Source organism: Ochotona princeps, chromosome 18 (assembly GCF_030435755.1).
Source record: "Ochotona princeps isolate mOchPri1 chromosome 18, mOchPri1.hap1, whole genome shotgun sequence".
In the NCBI taxonomy this organism is placed as follows: Eukaryota; Metazoa; Chordata; class Mammalia; order Lagomorpha; family Ochotonidae; genus Ochotona; species Ochotona princeps.
Genome location: NC_080849.1, coordinates 22,275,101 through 22,289,411, shown reverse-complemented (window position 1 = coordinate 22,289,411; position 14,311 = coordinate 22,275,101). Strand labels below are relative to the sequence as shown.

The 14,311-nt window shown below is 46.0% G+C and overlaps 1 protein-coding gene across 3 annotated transcripts in view; it reads left to right on the top strand.

The window, feature by feature from the left end:
* Positions 1 to 9,189, top strand: part of SLC14A2 (solute carrier family 14 member 2) — a 175,439-nt gene extending 166,250 nt beyond the window's left edge. For all 3 annotated transcript variants that reach the window (XM_058676946.1, XM_004579529.2, XM_058676947.1), the window contains 4 exons: positions 2,127 to 2,274; positions 2,912 to 3,046; positions 6,210 to 6,259; positions 8,992 to 9,189. In XM_058676946.1, coding sequence (XP_058532929.1) covers positions 2,127 to 2,274; positions 2,912 to 3,046; positions 6,210 to 6,259; positions 8,992 to 9,189 — 531 coding nt within the window. The remainder of the gene's footprint in view (positions 1 to 2,126; positions 2,275 to 2,911; positions 3,047 to 6,209; positions 6,260 to 8,991) is intronic.
* The last annotated feature ends 5,122 nt before the right edge of the window (positions 9,190 to 14,311 follow it).

Below are 14,311 nucleotides of genomic sequence, written 5' to 3'. Positions count from 1 at the left end.
AGGCACCCCACCCACATCCACAGCCCAATCTGGCAACCTGGCATACCTTTGAAACGGCTCATGACACAGTGGCATCCCACCCTAAAACCCCACAGGCTCGTTGGAGAACTTCCTCTCAGAAATAGCAATGCCTTATGTCTAGCACTCAGAGTATAGTCGAAAATCCCCACATTGCTCTAAGACGCCTTCTTCTTTGGGAAAAGAAATATTACATGTTGGGTCCATCTCGGTTGGTTATTATGTGTGTGCAAAGACCTTCATGCAGGAGATGTGAGAAAAGGGCCATGTAACGACTCAGCAAATTTCCTTCCCACTCACAGTTTGCCCAATCCATCTCCCTCAGAGGTGAAATTACCCTGCTTTGTGTGGGTGGAGAGATGATGTTGGAATTTAAGGTTGGAATATAAAGATGATGTTGGAAGCTTAAGGTCTTCTGCCTTCCCCAGGCCACATCTTCAATTGAAGAGATGTTTGGGAATTTGATAGACATGGAAGAAGCAGAAAGAAAGAAAATGAAATAATTCTATTCAGGTGCTTAGGAGCCCTGGCTCAAAGAATAGAAAAACAGTTAAATGTTGGTGATAACTCTTTAAGGAGTAACTTTCTGGCTAATTAAATGAATTGTAGTAATGAGGAGTCAGTTGTCTTTTTAAGTTTTCGTTTGAGCCTTGAGGTTTGAGAGAACTGGTGAATCCCCAAGGACTCCTCTTCTGCTAGGAATACTGGAGAGTTCCCACCATCACCACCATCACCACCATCATCACCATCACCACCATCATCACCACCATCACCACCAACAACAACCACCACCACCACTGGCACGTGAGGAGGGTGCAGCTGACTGCAGACAAAGCTTCCCAGGCTGTGGCCTTTGCAGAACTCTCACCGGTGCTCCGTGCCCTGTAGTATGGGGCTAGAGCCCCATTCTGTCCCAAGGCCTGAAGTAACAGGAGACTGAGCCTCCAGCTTAGCCCACTGAACCCATCCTTCAGGCTCCATATCCGCTGTCACGAAGGTGTGAAGTCCCTGAAGCTGCAGATTCTCCTTCCCCTGACACTGCTGGGAACAGTCCTCTCAGGGAACACAGTCCTAGACCAACAGTCATCTTACCTTCATCCCTTCACAAACTCACCCCAGTGTATTGTCTGGGTGAGGCTGCCCAGTGCATCCCACTTGTGGCCCATAGCCTCAAGGAGCTCCCTGACTCAAGGGACCTCAAACAAGCCCCACCCCAAACACAGAACTCAGACTCCCATGGATGGAGAAGTCTGAGTCCCCAGGATCATCTTCCCCAACCCTGGGTCACACATGCAGGTACCACACCACCAAACTTCCTCAAGGACCTTTCCATTCACGGACAGGCTCCACCAACCCCAGAGATAACGTGGAGGACTGAGTTAAGCAAGCACTCCCTGGGGTTTATCAACCAAAAGAGCAGAAGCCAGACAATATTACAAGCACACTTCAAAGTGAAGGTGAATGGAATTAAAAGATAAGCAGTTTAGGGGCAAAAAAAAAATTGAAATCCAAGCATATAAGGAGTTGTCAAAAAAGCTCGTGTATATTATGACAAAACTATGCGTGGGTTACAAGGTTTTCTTGCAGCAAGATTAACTTATCTACTAATTCCATTTTCCATGAGCTTTTTGAAGTCCCTTTGTGTCTGCTCTGGGCCCTCTCTGTTGATGTTAATACAATTGCTCACCCAGACATTGTGGTTCTGGGAAACACACAGTGCCATCCTTCCACCTAATGTTCAGCCTTTTGGTCATCTTTTTTGGTTTTAAAAAAAATATATAAGAGGATTTGGAAAGCTCAACTTTGGTGAGGTACCTATTATGTTTCTATTGAATAATACCTTAATTTGAAAGGTAGTTTTTCTTCACTGAGAGATAAATGTCTTACATTCATGTTTCTAAATATGAATCTCAACATGTTAGCTTGTTAGTGCCCTAAGAAGTCAAAGTTCATGTGCTAAAACTTTTGTTCCTTGTGGACGTCATCTGTTGGAATAGACACACGTTGAAAATCTGTTACGAAATATTAACCTAGAAGGCTTTGCAGCTGAAGTTCACATTGTCTCTTTTGCCTCCACAATAAGCTTGTGACCCCTATTGTGCCCACAGCTTTTGAGAGCCATCCCCATCGGCATTGGCCAGGTGTACGGCTGCGATAACCCCTGGACCGGAGGCATTTTCCTGGCTGCTCTGTTCATCTCTTCACCTCTTATCTGCTTGCATGCAGCAATTGGATCCATCATGGGGATCTTAGCAGGTCTGTGTCAACGTTTGCCCTCATGAATTACAGGAAAACTGTGATGTGCGTCTTTGATGCACACTGTTTTCTATGAATTTTCCTTCCTCCCATTGTGCCCTGCTTCTCCACATCCAAAGTGCTTGCTTCTTCGTGTTTCCTTGAACAAAAAGCTGCCTGCAATAGAAGGCTTATGTATCAGTCATGACCACCCTACTATATAAATCTAGAGTTTTGGAGAGATTTCTTCCGGCCATATTTATATTGATTCTGGTCATACTTCATTTCCAATGATAAAAGGATGGATCTGTTCTCAGAAAGATCTCCCTTTGGGGCACCAGCAAAACAGTGTTTGGACTTCTGAAGTGAGATGTCTTCAGCCTGCACCAGCTTAACAGCTGGTGGCCATGTGACCCTTGGTGCCTGGGTGGCTCCATTAAAGGCTTTATATACAAATGATTTCTGATCTTATTCACTACACATATATTGAATATTGTATACATTCTTATAGATCACAGGTGTTTTATTTTCTATTATAATATATAAGGATACATAAAAGGATAACTGATTCTGAGCTTGGAAGACTGGCAAGCTTCAGGACAGGCAGGGAGCTCATGGATGGCTCTGACACAACGCTGACACCTGTCTCCACCCACAGGGCTCACCATCGCGACGCCATTTGACTCCATCTACTCTGGCCTGTGCGGCTTCAACAGCGCATTGGCATGCATAGCAATTGGAGGCATGTTCTACGTCATCACCTGGCAGACACACCTTCTCGCTGTTACCTGCGGTAGGTGCCACAGACAGCATATGCACATCCAAGACACAATGGTTCAGCCACATGAGGACAGACTAAGTTGGAGGTGGTTTGTGGTTGTTCCTGGGTAGTCAGGATGTGGGTTTCCGGCAAGGGGAGTGGAACTAGCTGAAGAGCCCCTCTCCTTGCCAGATAATCTTTATATGTAAAATCAAGAGACTTGCATCATATAAAGCAGCAAGTCTGAAGACCTAAACTGACACAAGGCCTTCTAATGATCCCTCCAGATTACACATTAGTTCCAAGCTCCAAGAAATCACATTGCAGCCATTTGGTATATTTACATAACCCCATCCTTAAATGGCCTTCAGTTGTTTAACATTACATGAAAGCAAACCAAAGAAAACTCCTTTGATGGAGATAATTCAAGCAGGCTCTGTGCAGGTGCAGCTGTGGACTATCAGCATTATGTAAATGAGGAAACTTCCAAAAGTGTGTGGCAACTGGCATTCAAAGACGTTTATTTTGGTGTACCTGCAGAATTTAAGGCCCACACGATAACAGCATCTAATGATTATCACTTTTAACCAAAACACTTTTACAAACATCATTCTGTTCATTCATTGTGGACCCTGGAGACTCAAGCTCTGTTTTGCAATTGGGGATTCTGAGGCTTTTGGGAGGTCTATAGGCACAGGCAGTCACTCTACCTCCTACAAGGTGGAGAAAGATCTGGAAGCATGTGGTAATGCGTTCTCAGGTCAAAAATGATAAAACAGTTAATGATGCAGTCATGTGCTCCATGACTGCTAAGGTAAAGCCATCCTAGGAAATCCAGAACACATAGTAGTCATCTGGCTTAAGTATGGGGCCTAGACGTGATGGTCTGGACAGGTTCCTTCATCAGGCAGATCAGCCCCGTTTGAAAGAAATATCACTGTGATAATCTGTTAAATAGGTCAGATTTACTCTTTAACCTGAAACTCAGACTCACTCCTAGTTATTTCCTGTCACTAAAATGCCTCAGTGACAAGAACTGCAAACTCTTACGGGTGGCTTTAAAATTAATAGTCATGTGTATTATTAAGTTGATTAGAACCTACCCTTTTTAAAATAAAAGTATCTATTCACTAGAAATAAAAAAGGAGACCCGAGGACTTTATCAGGATTCTGGGTCGTGGTGATAATTTATCTGAGTGCACCTGCCACACAACTCCAACGAGGGGCAGAGCACAGAGACGGTCTAGATTCTCACAGGCCTGAAGCTGTAGCCTTTGTCTGGATACTCAGAGCCCAATAGTCTGGTCTGCTGGCTAGGAAATGACCAGAAGGGATATGCCTACCTACCAGCTTCAAGTTCTGCTTGCTTGCTAAGGAAATTTCATGTTCAACCAGCAACTCCTGAATGCAAAATTTACTCTAGACGGTACATTAATGGTTCTGCACCAGGGGTTATTTCCCAAGTGACATTTAGCAGTGTCTGTTGATGTTTTGATTGGTCATACCTAGGGAGGAATGGGTATTTATTGGTATTGGTCCTATGGGTATCCAGTGGGTAGAGGCCCGAGATGTTAGTGCACATTCCCCAATGCTCAGGATAGACTTCATCACAAACAACTATTTAATCCAAAATATTGGTGGCTCTCCAGTGGTGAAACCTTGAGACGCTGCATTTGTTTTAAGTCTCAACCTGTAAGATGGGTACATACTATTACCACCTCCATTTTATAGATGGAGAATGGAGCTAAATGAATAAATTACCCAGAGTTATATGAGGTTTTCAGATGATTTCCCTGTTAGTAACAGACAAATTTTATTCAAAATAACAGTAATAATAAAGAACAGAGGAGGAACAAGGTGAGAGTGGACTCCCAGAGTAGATGAGTGAGTCAAGTGAAGTTGGGGCTTTCATTCCTGAAAAGACCAAGTCCAGAGCTCAGCTGAGGCCTCCAGGGTCCCCCGGATCCTAGGCCGTAGTGGTGCTTGGATTTGCCCCTCCATGTGCCTGTCTCTTTCTGACCTCAAAACCAAAAGGCTGTGATGTACAATAGTGAAAAGTCCACTCCCAAAGTCAAACGGCCAGGGCTGTGCCCTTGTTAACCCTGTAATTCTGGACGAGTCATTTGAACCCTGAATACCGGACATTAATAGGGTCCACCTCTCAGAACTCTCAGGACCAAATCCAGTAATGCAGGCAAGGAGAATGATGTCTGACACCAAGGGAGTGTTCAGGAAGAGTCGAGCCCTTTCCTGTGTAGTCCCTGAGGATTTAACGGACATGAAGGATGGCATGGGCTCCCACTCCCTCTGAAGAAATAACTTGTTCAGTGTGAGTCATGAAACAGTTGCTTGCCCCATGCTGTACTCAGCTTTACTCTCCTGTGACTCTTTCTCCTTGAAACCCCACCTCTAAACCAGCAGGAACACCTCCAGCCCGAAGACTGAGTATACAGTCAGGTTACTTTAGCTTTGGGGGGGGGGCCTCAAAATGATGAAATGAAGATGATACTTGTACTTCTAATGTAGCAATGCTGTAGAATATGGTTGGCATTGCTCATAGGAACTTTCTAGCAAAGGTTAACTTTCATTCACATCTTAGGGACAACCAGGAGGTTCTCAGATGAGAAACTCAGGGTTTTGTGACACAAAGACCAATGACACTGGCCCATTTTCCTAGCTTCTCACTTAGGTACTCTTGGCTCTTCCTCGTAGCCAGCCTGACCACACTCCTTGCAGAGCATAGAAGACAAGACAGCAGGTTCATTTGTTCTCCCTCAAGTGCACAGAAGGCCATCCACCCTGAAAATCCCTATCATGTTACTAACTCGTGATGAAATCTTCCTGCAGAGAGCTCTGAGACTCAATTGCCTTTTCTATTTAGTAAAATTTTCACTTACGCTTTATGCTGTTAAATATTCCTTGGCTTGGATACAAGGTGGTAGGACCCGAGAAAGCAATAGCAGCTCAATTCTGGTCCTTTAGTAAAGTTTATCTTCTGTCTTAACTGTACCAAAATTTGTGTAGAATTCGGCACTTTTAAAGCTACTAAGGAATGGAAATGTAATGAAATTTTGTCTTAATATAAAAACTAGCATTTGTAGCAGAAAATCTATGGGGAGAATAGATGTAGACTAAACTCGAGGCACTGTCACATCTTTGCTGGAGTCTTTCTTATTGGTTCTTTTTTTTTCCCCAGCCCTGTTTGCAGCCTACCTGAGCGCAGCCCTAACCAACGCGCTATCTGTGGTGAGTCAAAGAGAAAGGGCTACAGTGCACCCACATACTTTGCTGGCCTTTTCTCAACTTCCAAAGCCAGCCTCAAAACCCTTCCTCAGGAACCCTTTTCTGGTCCATCACATCATTTCAGATCATACTCTTCACTTCATCATCACCAAGACAGACAAGCTGGGTCTCAAAAGTTTAAATGTCAACTGCTGACCAACCAAGCCTATTGCCAGTGGACTCCTTGTAGGAGACACAAACTCCCTTCAATTGTATCGTTATCTAGAAGGATTCTTAAGCCTCCTCTCAGTGCTGTGGGTGCCCCTAAATTATTTGCCCATCTAAGCTGTGGGCCAGCGCACATCTTTCTTCTCCCATGACAATTATCCTGGTTAGGAAGGACACTAAGAGAGGCTTCAGGGAAGCAGGAGAGCCAGGCCCTCACTAAGCCAGAGGAGCCAGAGCTGCTGATTTACGGGCACAGGAAGCAGTCCAGAGCCCCTTGTTTGTCTGGACCCCAGCCTGGGCTGGTGTGTGAGGGCAGAAGGAACCAAGTGTACTGAGTACTCATGGCTCAGCTGATTGTCCATGTCTCTTGGTCCTAGACATGGCCATTACAACATATCTCTCATGACAGCCAGGATAAAACCGCGCTGATGCTGCAGGTGAAAGCAGGATGGTGATCTGCTCGTGCCTGTCCAAATCTCTCCCTAGCTTCTGATGGAGACAACATTTGGACTTAGCATGGTAGCCATCTCTAATACTATGCTCTGTCCTCCAGGGGAGTAAGTCCTTCCTCTGGGTCCCCTTACATCGGTACACACCTTGGCTTTTACACTTAACATATGAACTTGTGATAAGTCTATTATTCACTGGTCCTCCTCCTGCTCAGCCCGAATGCTCCTGCTTAACAGGGGTTCTATCGTATTGTCATCATCTTTACCTTTACCTGCCATAGAGCCCAACATGTAGTAACTTTCCAAGACATTCTGAAAGAACGCACCAACAAGGTGGTAAGCCCCCAAGATGCAGAATGGAAGACCTGGGGATGAACCACTGGCCATCAGAGTGAAGAGTGAGGGGTACCATGACTGCTGAGGCTCCCTCCATTCCAGACTTTGCTGTCTCCTCCAACACTCATCCACTTGCTGGCTCCTCCATCCATGTTGTGCCTTCCTCAGTCCTGGAAGAGATGCAAGACAGGAAGGCCTGATTCCCTGGTTCCTGATCACAAGTGTTGACACTAGTGACTGGCCTTCCTCTGATCACAGGGAAGCTGGTTTGTGCCATTCAGTTCAGACAGGTCAACTTCTTGTGTGCCTACTGAGTGTAACACACTGCTGACTGCTGTCATGGATACAAAATAGTACAGGTTATTAACTCACTGAGGAGCAAAATATAAAGATGTTGGATGGCATATATGAGCCTATTTACGGCTTTCTCAGAAGAGCTCTTAGCTTTTTTCTTTTCTGTCACATGTATGTGATGCCCTGTGTTTCCAACAATGCCACCATCTGCTTCATGCTCTCCTTAGGACCATTGCTCAGTACTTAGTGCCCACTGAGTACCAGCTTTCTGATAGCACTACACATACTTGTATCCTTATTTTACAGTTGAAAAAAATACTTCCCAGAAAGGTTAGAGGTGGGACTCAGATCTCAACCTGTAGGACTCTAAACCCACACCTTTGTCATTATACACCTGGAGGGATGTTTCCCCAAATACCTGTGTAGTGCCTAGCAGGGCTTTGTCAAGAGTCTGAGTGGAGCTCATCAGTCAGTACAGCCTCAGATATGGTACCAGGCTGTGCTTGCTCTTCCCTAAGTCCCACCTCACTATGCCATCTTTGGACACCATATGACTGGCATTGTTATCCCCATGGTCTTACCTGAGACCTGCACTGTTTATAATAAAGTAATAATGTTTGGAGGTCAGGGGGCATGATGAGCTCTGCATCACAGATGAATTTGGATCTTGGTTAGCAATCCACTCAAGATATCTCAAGATTGGAAAGGATTACTCAAAAGCCTCAGGGCAATTAAATGGATGAAAAAATCACATGGAACTCAGCAGCAAGGGAACTGGGTCTGGGAGAGCCCTTGAGGAGACAGGCAGCTACTCTGCACCCCCAGCTCCCCAGAAGCAAAGACTGGATGCCATACTTGCACCTCCCTCCATACTTCTGCTCTACTTCCTGTGTCTCTGGGATGGACTCCTACTGCACACAGCCCCCGAATGGCCACCTATCACTGGTTGGTTGTCCATTCTTGTCCTTGCAAATTCACAAGAGAGGAATTCCATTGGTCAGGTCACCTACCAGTGGGAAGTTATGTTTGAGTCAGATGCCTATTTCTAGTCCAATCAGCTATGACCAACGAGAAAAACGTCCTTCAACTGGCTGATGGGTGTCAGGGTAGAATGACCACAGTTCTTACAGCTCAGACTACCCTGCAGCCAGCCACACTTCTTCAGGCATGTCATGAACATAAAGGTTCTTTAACCCCACTGGGGCTCCAATGGCCGCATGTTCAAGTGTGTGTGCTCACCTCTTACGATACAGACGGATACAACTGTTTTGCTTGTATCGGTTATAAATATGTACCATATTTATATTAGTTGTCAATCAAGCATTATCCTTAGCAACACGCAAAAAGCACAAGTTCCACTCCTCAGGGCTGTGGTGGTTGGTACAGGGTGATGAAACAGGCACATCTGTCCGAGGTAACCAAGGCTTCTCACATTCTCCCTCCCTGCAGTTTGGGCTACCAACCGGCACCTGGCCTTTTTGCCTCTCAGCGCTCACCTTCCTGCTTCTGACAACCAACAACCCTGCCATCTACAAACTCCCACTCAGCAAAGTCACCTACCCTGAGGCCAACCGTACCTACTACCTACAGGAGAGAAACAGAAGGTCATCAACGATAACCAAGTACCAGGCTTACGATGTCTCCTAAGTTGTCCTCTCCGAAGCACTGGAAATTCAGCCTCCAGGAAGCTGCCTTCCCCAGACCTAAAGCCACCCAACCTCCCCATCTACGATTTTCCTGCGCCCCTGCCAAGCAAGCCTCTACCCCAGTGATTCCCAAACACAGGGAAATGTGTGTGTGGTCACCCATCAGGAAGCTCTGCTCTAAACTGCACACCATTGATCAGATATATTAGAGCTTCATACGCCTGGCTAGCCCTGTGAGAGCTTCTACCTTTGAGCGGCACATGCCCTCATTTGCAAAATAAGTCCCCTAAAGATGGAGAAGAAAGTCCCTAGGGGGAGAACCGGGTGACACCGTCACTCGTCTCAGTCTGAATGGCACTGGAAGGTGTGATGGCCAGTCCTGCTCCTGTGCTGCCACCCATGGCTTCTCCCTGACTCCACCGAGTCCTTTCCCAACCAGTCTTGATGTCTTATTGGCAGGGACTTGTTCATAACAGGAAAGGTCTCCAAAGTCCCTTCTACCCCCAAAGTGTTGATTCTTCCCTCTTGCCTATAAACTGATGAAATCGGTGTCGATCGTTAATTGCATCAAGGGAAAGATACAAGAGATGCCTGGAGAAGAGGCAGTAAAATGTTCACATGCTGAGTGCAGGATTATCCCGGGACTGAGGGGGGATGCTCTTCAGGTTTGGGGTTAAGAATCGAAATTCACTGACTATGCCAATTTGCTTTCTTTTGCCTAATACAAAGACTTCTGAAAATATCCTAACATGGAAGCTGATCTTTTCCAGCCTTTAAATCACATTGTTTAAAAAAACAACAATGTCTTTCCTCTTGTTGTATCCAATAATCATGCTGTCATTAAACTATTTAAAGATGCAAATAACCCACTTTCATCCTTTAACCCTTGACCCTTTGTACCCTAATCAACTAAGTAAGATTATTTAAAAATAAATAAATAAAGATGCAAATAGGTATCCGGTGTCCTTACAATGGCATCCCTTGCAACAGAATCCAGCACTGGCCCCTTTAAAGGTTTTCCACGGCCAGAGTCAAGTATGTATCTGTAAAGGGGCTAGAGTGAATTGAACATGGCCAGTGTTTGATTTATGCAAGCAGAGAACTATGCCGAAGCGAGCAGCGGCATGGTTACCTGTTTGGGTTAAAGCACCATTGGTTAGTAACCCGTCTTGCTTTCTTAGGTTTGTGCCTCCCAAGAACAGCCCAGCTCCTCTTGAATGGCTAGTGACTCACCATCTTTAGCACTGTAGTTCCAGTCCTGAGCTCCTAAGCCACAGAACCACGTGGCACCACGTGGTCAGCCTTCCCACCCCTTCCTCTGCCACAATGGGACCACTCCCTCTGTGCGCATGCTTCCGGTTTAGCCTGCCGGGTAAGAGGGCCCCAGAAGGGAGGCAGCGGAGGAAAGGCAGGGGACAGAACCTCTCTGAATGCAGTGGTCAGGAGAGAATCTCGTCTTACTAAAAGCAAGCCTTTAGAAAAAGCTAGTTTTTACTTTTTTTTTTTTTCTGTTCTCCACGCGCTCTGAGATCTGACCCATCTTTCACCATCCCACAAGGGTTGAGCAACTATTTCTCTACCAGATCACATTCAACTTACGGTGACTTCTCCAGGAAAATGAAGTTCTTGTCGGTGGAGATCCATTCTTGACACAGGAAATGGAGCAAGTCACATTCGGGAGGCCACATCCCTGAGTTTGTCAGCATACCTTCAGGCCAAGAAGACCTCAGGCTGTGTTCTCAGGCCCACAGAATGGCAGCTGCCTGGGGAGTGAGGATCCAGGAGGTTCACCAGCAGGCTGTTGATGCGCACAGCTCGCTCAGCTGCCCCCAACTCGCCAAGGGATGATAAAGAACTACTGAAGTATTAGTTCTCATGCCTTTTCCACAAAAGCCCCCTCTGAGCATGCCATTCCAACTGCTGCTTGTTAATGAACACTGTCAGCTGATCTAAGGATGCCCTCTGGTTGCCATAAAGCAAGCTCACATGATCCAGGATGCAAGGTACGAACAGCTGGGGCCAAAGTATTCAACCCGGGAAGACTCACCATGTCTACAGGTCCAAAGGAGTCAGTCTAGATAAGCAGTTCCATTAATTATTGACAGCCAACTAGGCAAGCAGACATATTTCTCCCAATGCCATGCAATGACTTCATATTGACGGTGTGAACTTGGAGGTTCATAGTGTGAGCTCAGCAGGAGGGGAGACTTTACAGCAGAGCCTTCTGAACAGTCTACAAGTCAGAGCATGTACCAGGAAGAATAATACACTTAAGAAACACACATACAAGCACAAAGGGTGCATTGGAACATGAGTGAGAAAAGAGGATGGCGTATAAAAATGAAGGAACATGCACGCTTTCACACATCCAAGAAAAGACTTTGCATGGACCAAGTAAGATAAACTACCAATGGCCATGGCAGACATGAAGTGTTAGAAAAGTTACTGAGTGGGGTGGAGTGGAGTGGGTACTATGCAAATGTGCTTGTATACATACACATGTATCATACACACGTGTACACACATAGCTGGTTTTGTCTCTGTGGGATGCTTGTGATGACAGGGACTGTTTAACTTGCTGTGCAGAACAGCCCCATCTGTGTGGCTTATTACAATTCAGCTCCCTGGGACGAGCGCCCCGGCATCATAGGTTAAGCCTTCACCTGCTGCACCAGCATCCCATCCGGGCATCGGTTCATGTCTTGGTTGTGCCACTTCTGATTCATCTCTCTGCTTATGGACTGGGAAAGCAGCAGAGGATGCCTCAAATCCTTGGGCCCCTGCATCTATGTGAGAGACCCCAAGGAAGTTCCTGGCTCCTGGCTTCAGATCAGCTCAGTTCTGACCACTGCGGCCATTTGGGGAATGAAGTAGCAGACAGGAAGATGACTCTCTCTACCTCTCCTTTTCTCTGAAACTGCCTTTCCAGAAAAAGTAAAATAAATCTTTTTTAACTAAATAAAAATAGAAATCAGCTCTATGGACCACAACCCCAGACCTGGATACAATGGATGTGGGTGGAGCCAGGAATCTGAGCCACCCACAAACTCTTGAGCTACAGATGAAGTCTACTGGATCAAGATGCAAACTTTGGGGTCACTGCATAGGATCTCAGCCCCAGCTGGATTAGAATCACCTGACTGTGACGCCAGGCCCTATTCCAGACCCACCAAATCAACAGTGAGCCCGAGCTCGCTCTTACATTCGGGAGGTAATTTCAGCATGCATATAGGTTGACAACCTATAATGTCTGTTTCCTGAGCGTCAAACTTGTGTCTAATTAGAGATGCTCCTGTGGATGTCAAGCCCTCAGATTCTGTTCTCAATTCCCTCTCCACTGCTCTTTTTTATTTTAAATTATTTTCATTTTTTAATTTTATCATACAATTCTGTATAGTCTGGGATTTCCCTCCCCCAGTTTCCACTGATTTTTCCCTAAAATGCAACATTGGTCACACAATTTAACTTCAACTTTATGTTGCTCAATGTCACTTGTCACCTCATTTGCCAAATTCTAAGGCTAGGGTCTTGTCCTTAAAAAAAAGGTGGGGGAGGGATTTTTTTTAGTTCATTTAAAGAGTTAGAGAGAGTCTTCCATCTGCTGGTTTGCTCCCCAAATGGCTACAACAACCAGAGATAGGCTGGTCTGAAGCCAGGAGCCAGGAGCTTCTTGTGGGTCTCCCAAGTGGGTGAGGGGTCCAAGTACTTGGCTCATCCTCTGCTGCCTTTTTAGGGGCATTAGCAGGGAACTGGACCTGGAATGGAACTGCCGGGATTCAAAAGAGTGTCCCTGTGGAATGCCAGCTCTACACTGGGTCAGCCCTGTGGGATCCCCATTTTATTACTGGGACACAACAGATTTTGGGGTCGAAAAGACCACAAGCACAGAATGAGCACAGCATGTCCTTCTGACTGTCATCCGTGGATGGTTGAACTCCTGGTTCCAAGGAGGAAAAAGTGGAGGGAGGTGGTGCTCAATGAGCGTTCACGAAGAGATGGAAAATGCCTGGATGTCCAAGGGCTCCAGCTGGGGGACCACAAAAGCTCCTCTGGGGGTTTCATAGAATTAGCTCTTATCCTTTGGTCTTTAATCCACTTTGAGTTCACTTGCATCTAGTGTGGAGTGTTCACACCTGCTGGTTGTGCTAGCACTATGTGTTAAAAGACTTGCACACATGCACACTTCCTGCTAAATCCAGAAACACCTTTAGCTCACATTCCTGTCGCAATAAAGAAGAGGTTAGAGAACTCCCAGAAGTAGTTAGAGAACTCTCTTCAGACCTCATATCAGAAACTACCTTCCAGCCCCTGGCGCCTTCTGAGCATCCCCACGTGAGAGAAGCATGCTCATCCTTGAACTTAGTGAGACAAGTTACCCACAAAAAGATAAAGGTGGAGGATAGGAAGAATCCAATACTGAGCTGTATGTTCCTGCACCTTCTTCCCCTCCTCTTCACTGTGCAATTCTTGGCCCTTTTTGTCACTTTGTCCCTGCTGCCCAAACCCTATTGTCTGAACTCACAAACCTTGGCTTGTAATACCTCCAAAGGGCTCGCCAGAGGGCGCCAGAGCACCTTCAAAAGCCCTATGAGGCTCCCCTTGCCGCCTGCGTTCCAGCGTTGCAGGTTCCACCAGCTCAGCACCTGCTTGCTCTCCCTCACCAAAGGCAGAGTCGCAGGCGTTCGAGCGCGTGCAAGCACACAGATACAAGAAAAGCTCTTAGATCTGAGGCCTGGGGAGCCTGAGGATATCACCTCCTATTGTGATTTTCTCGTCTAAGGAAGAAGCTAATGAAGGTCTGTCATTGGAAGTCTTTTCATGATTAAATGAGATACTCAAGGTTAATTAGCTGCTGGTTATCAGCCCACCACAGGCAAAGTGAAGTTTCTTTCTCAACATGTCCGAGGGATTTCACGAACATCTCATCTCTCATTTTCCTAATCAGCCTATCCCATAACTGGAGGGCCCCCGGCCTGACTTTCCAATATAAATAAATAAAGTTTTAAAAATTAAAATAAAAAGATGTGGCTTCTCCAAGGGTCCCTTTAGATTGCTCTGAGAACCCAGGTCCAGAGTCGCCATGCTTACTTACCCTTCAAGCCTAGCACCCAGAAAGAAAATGA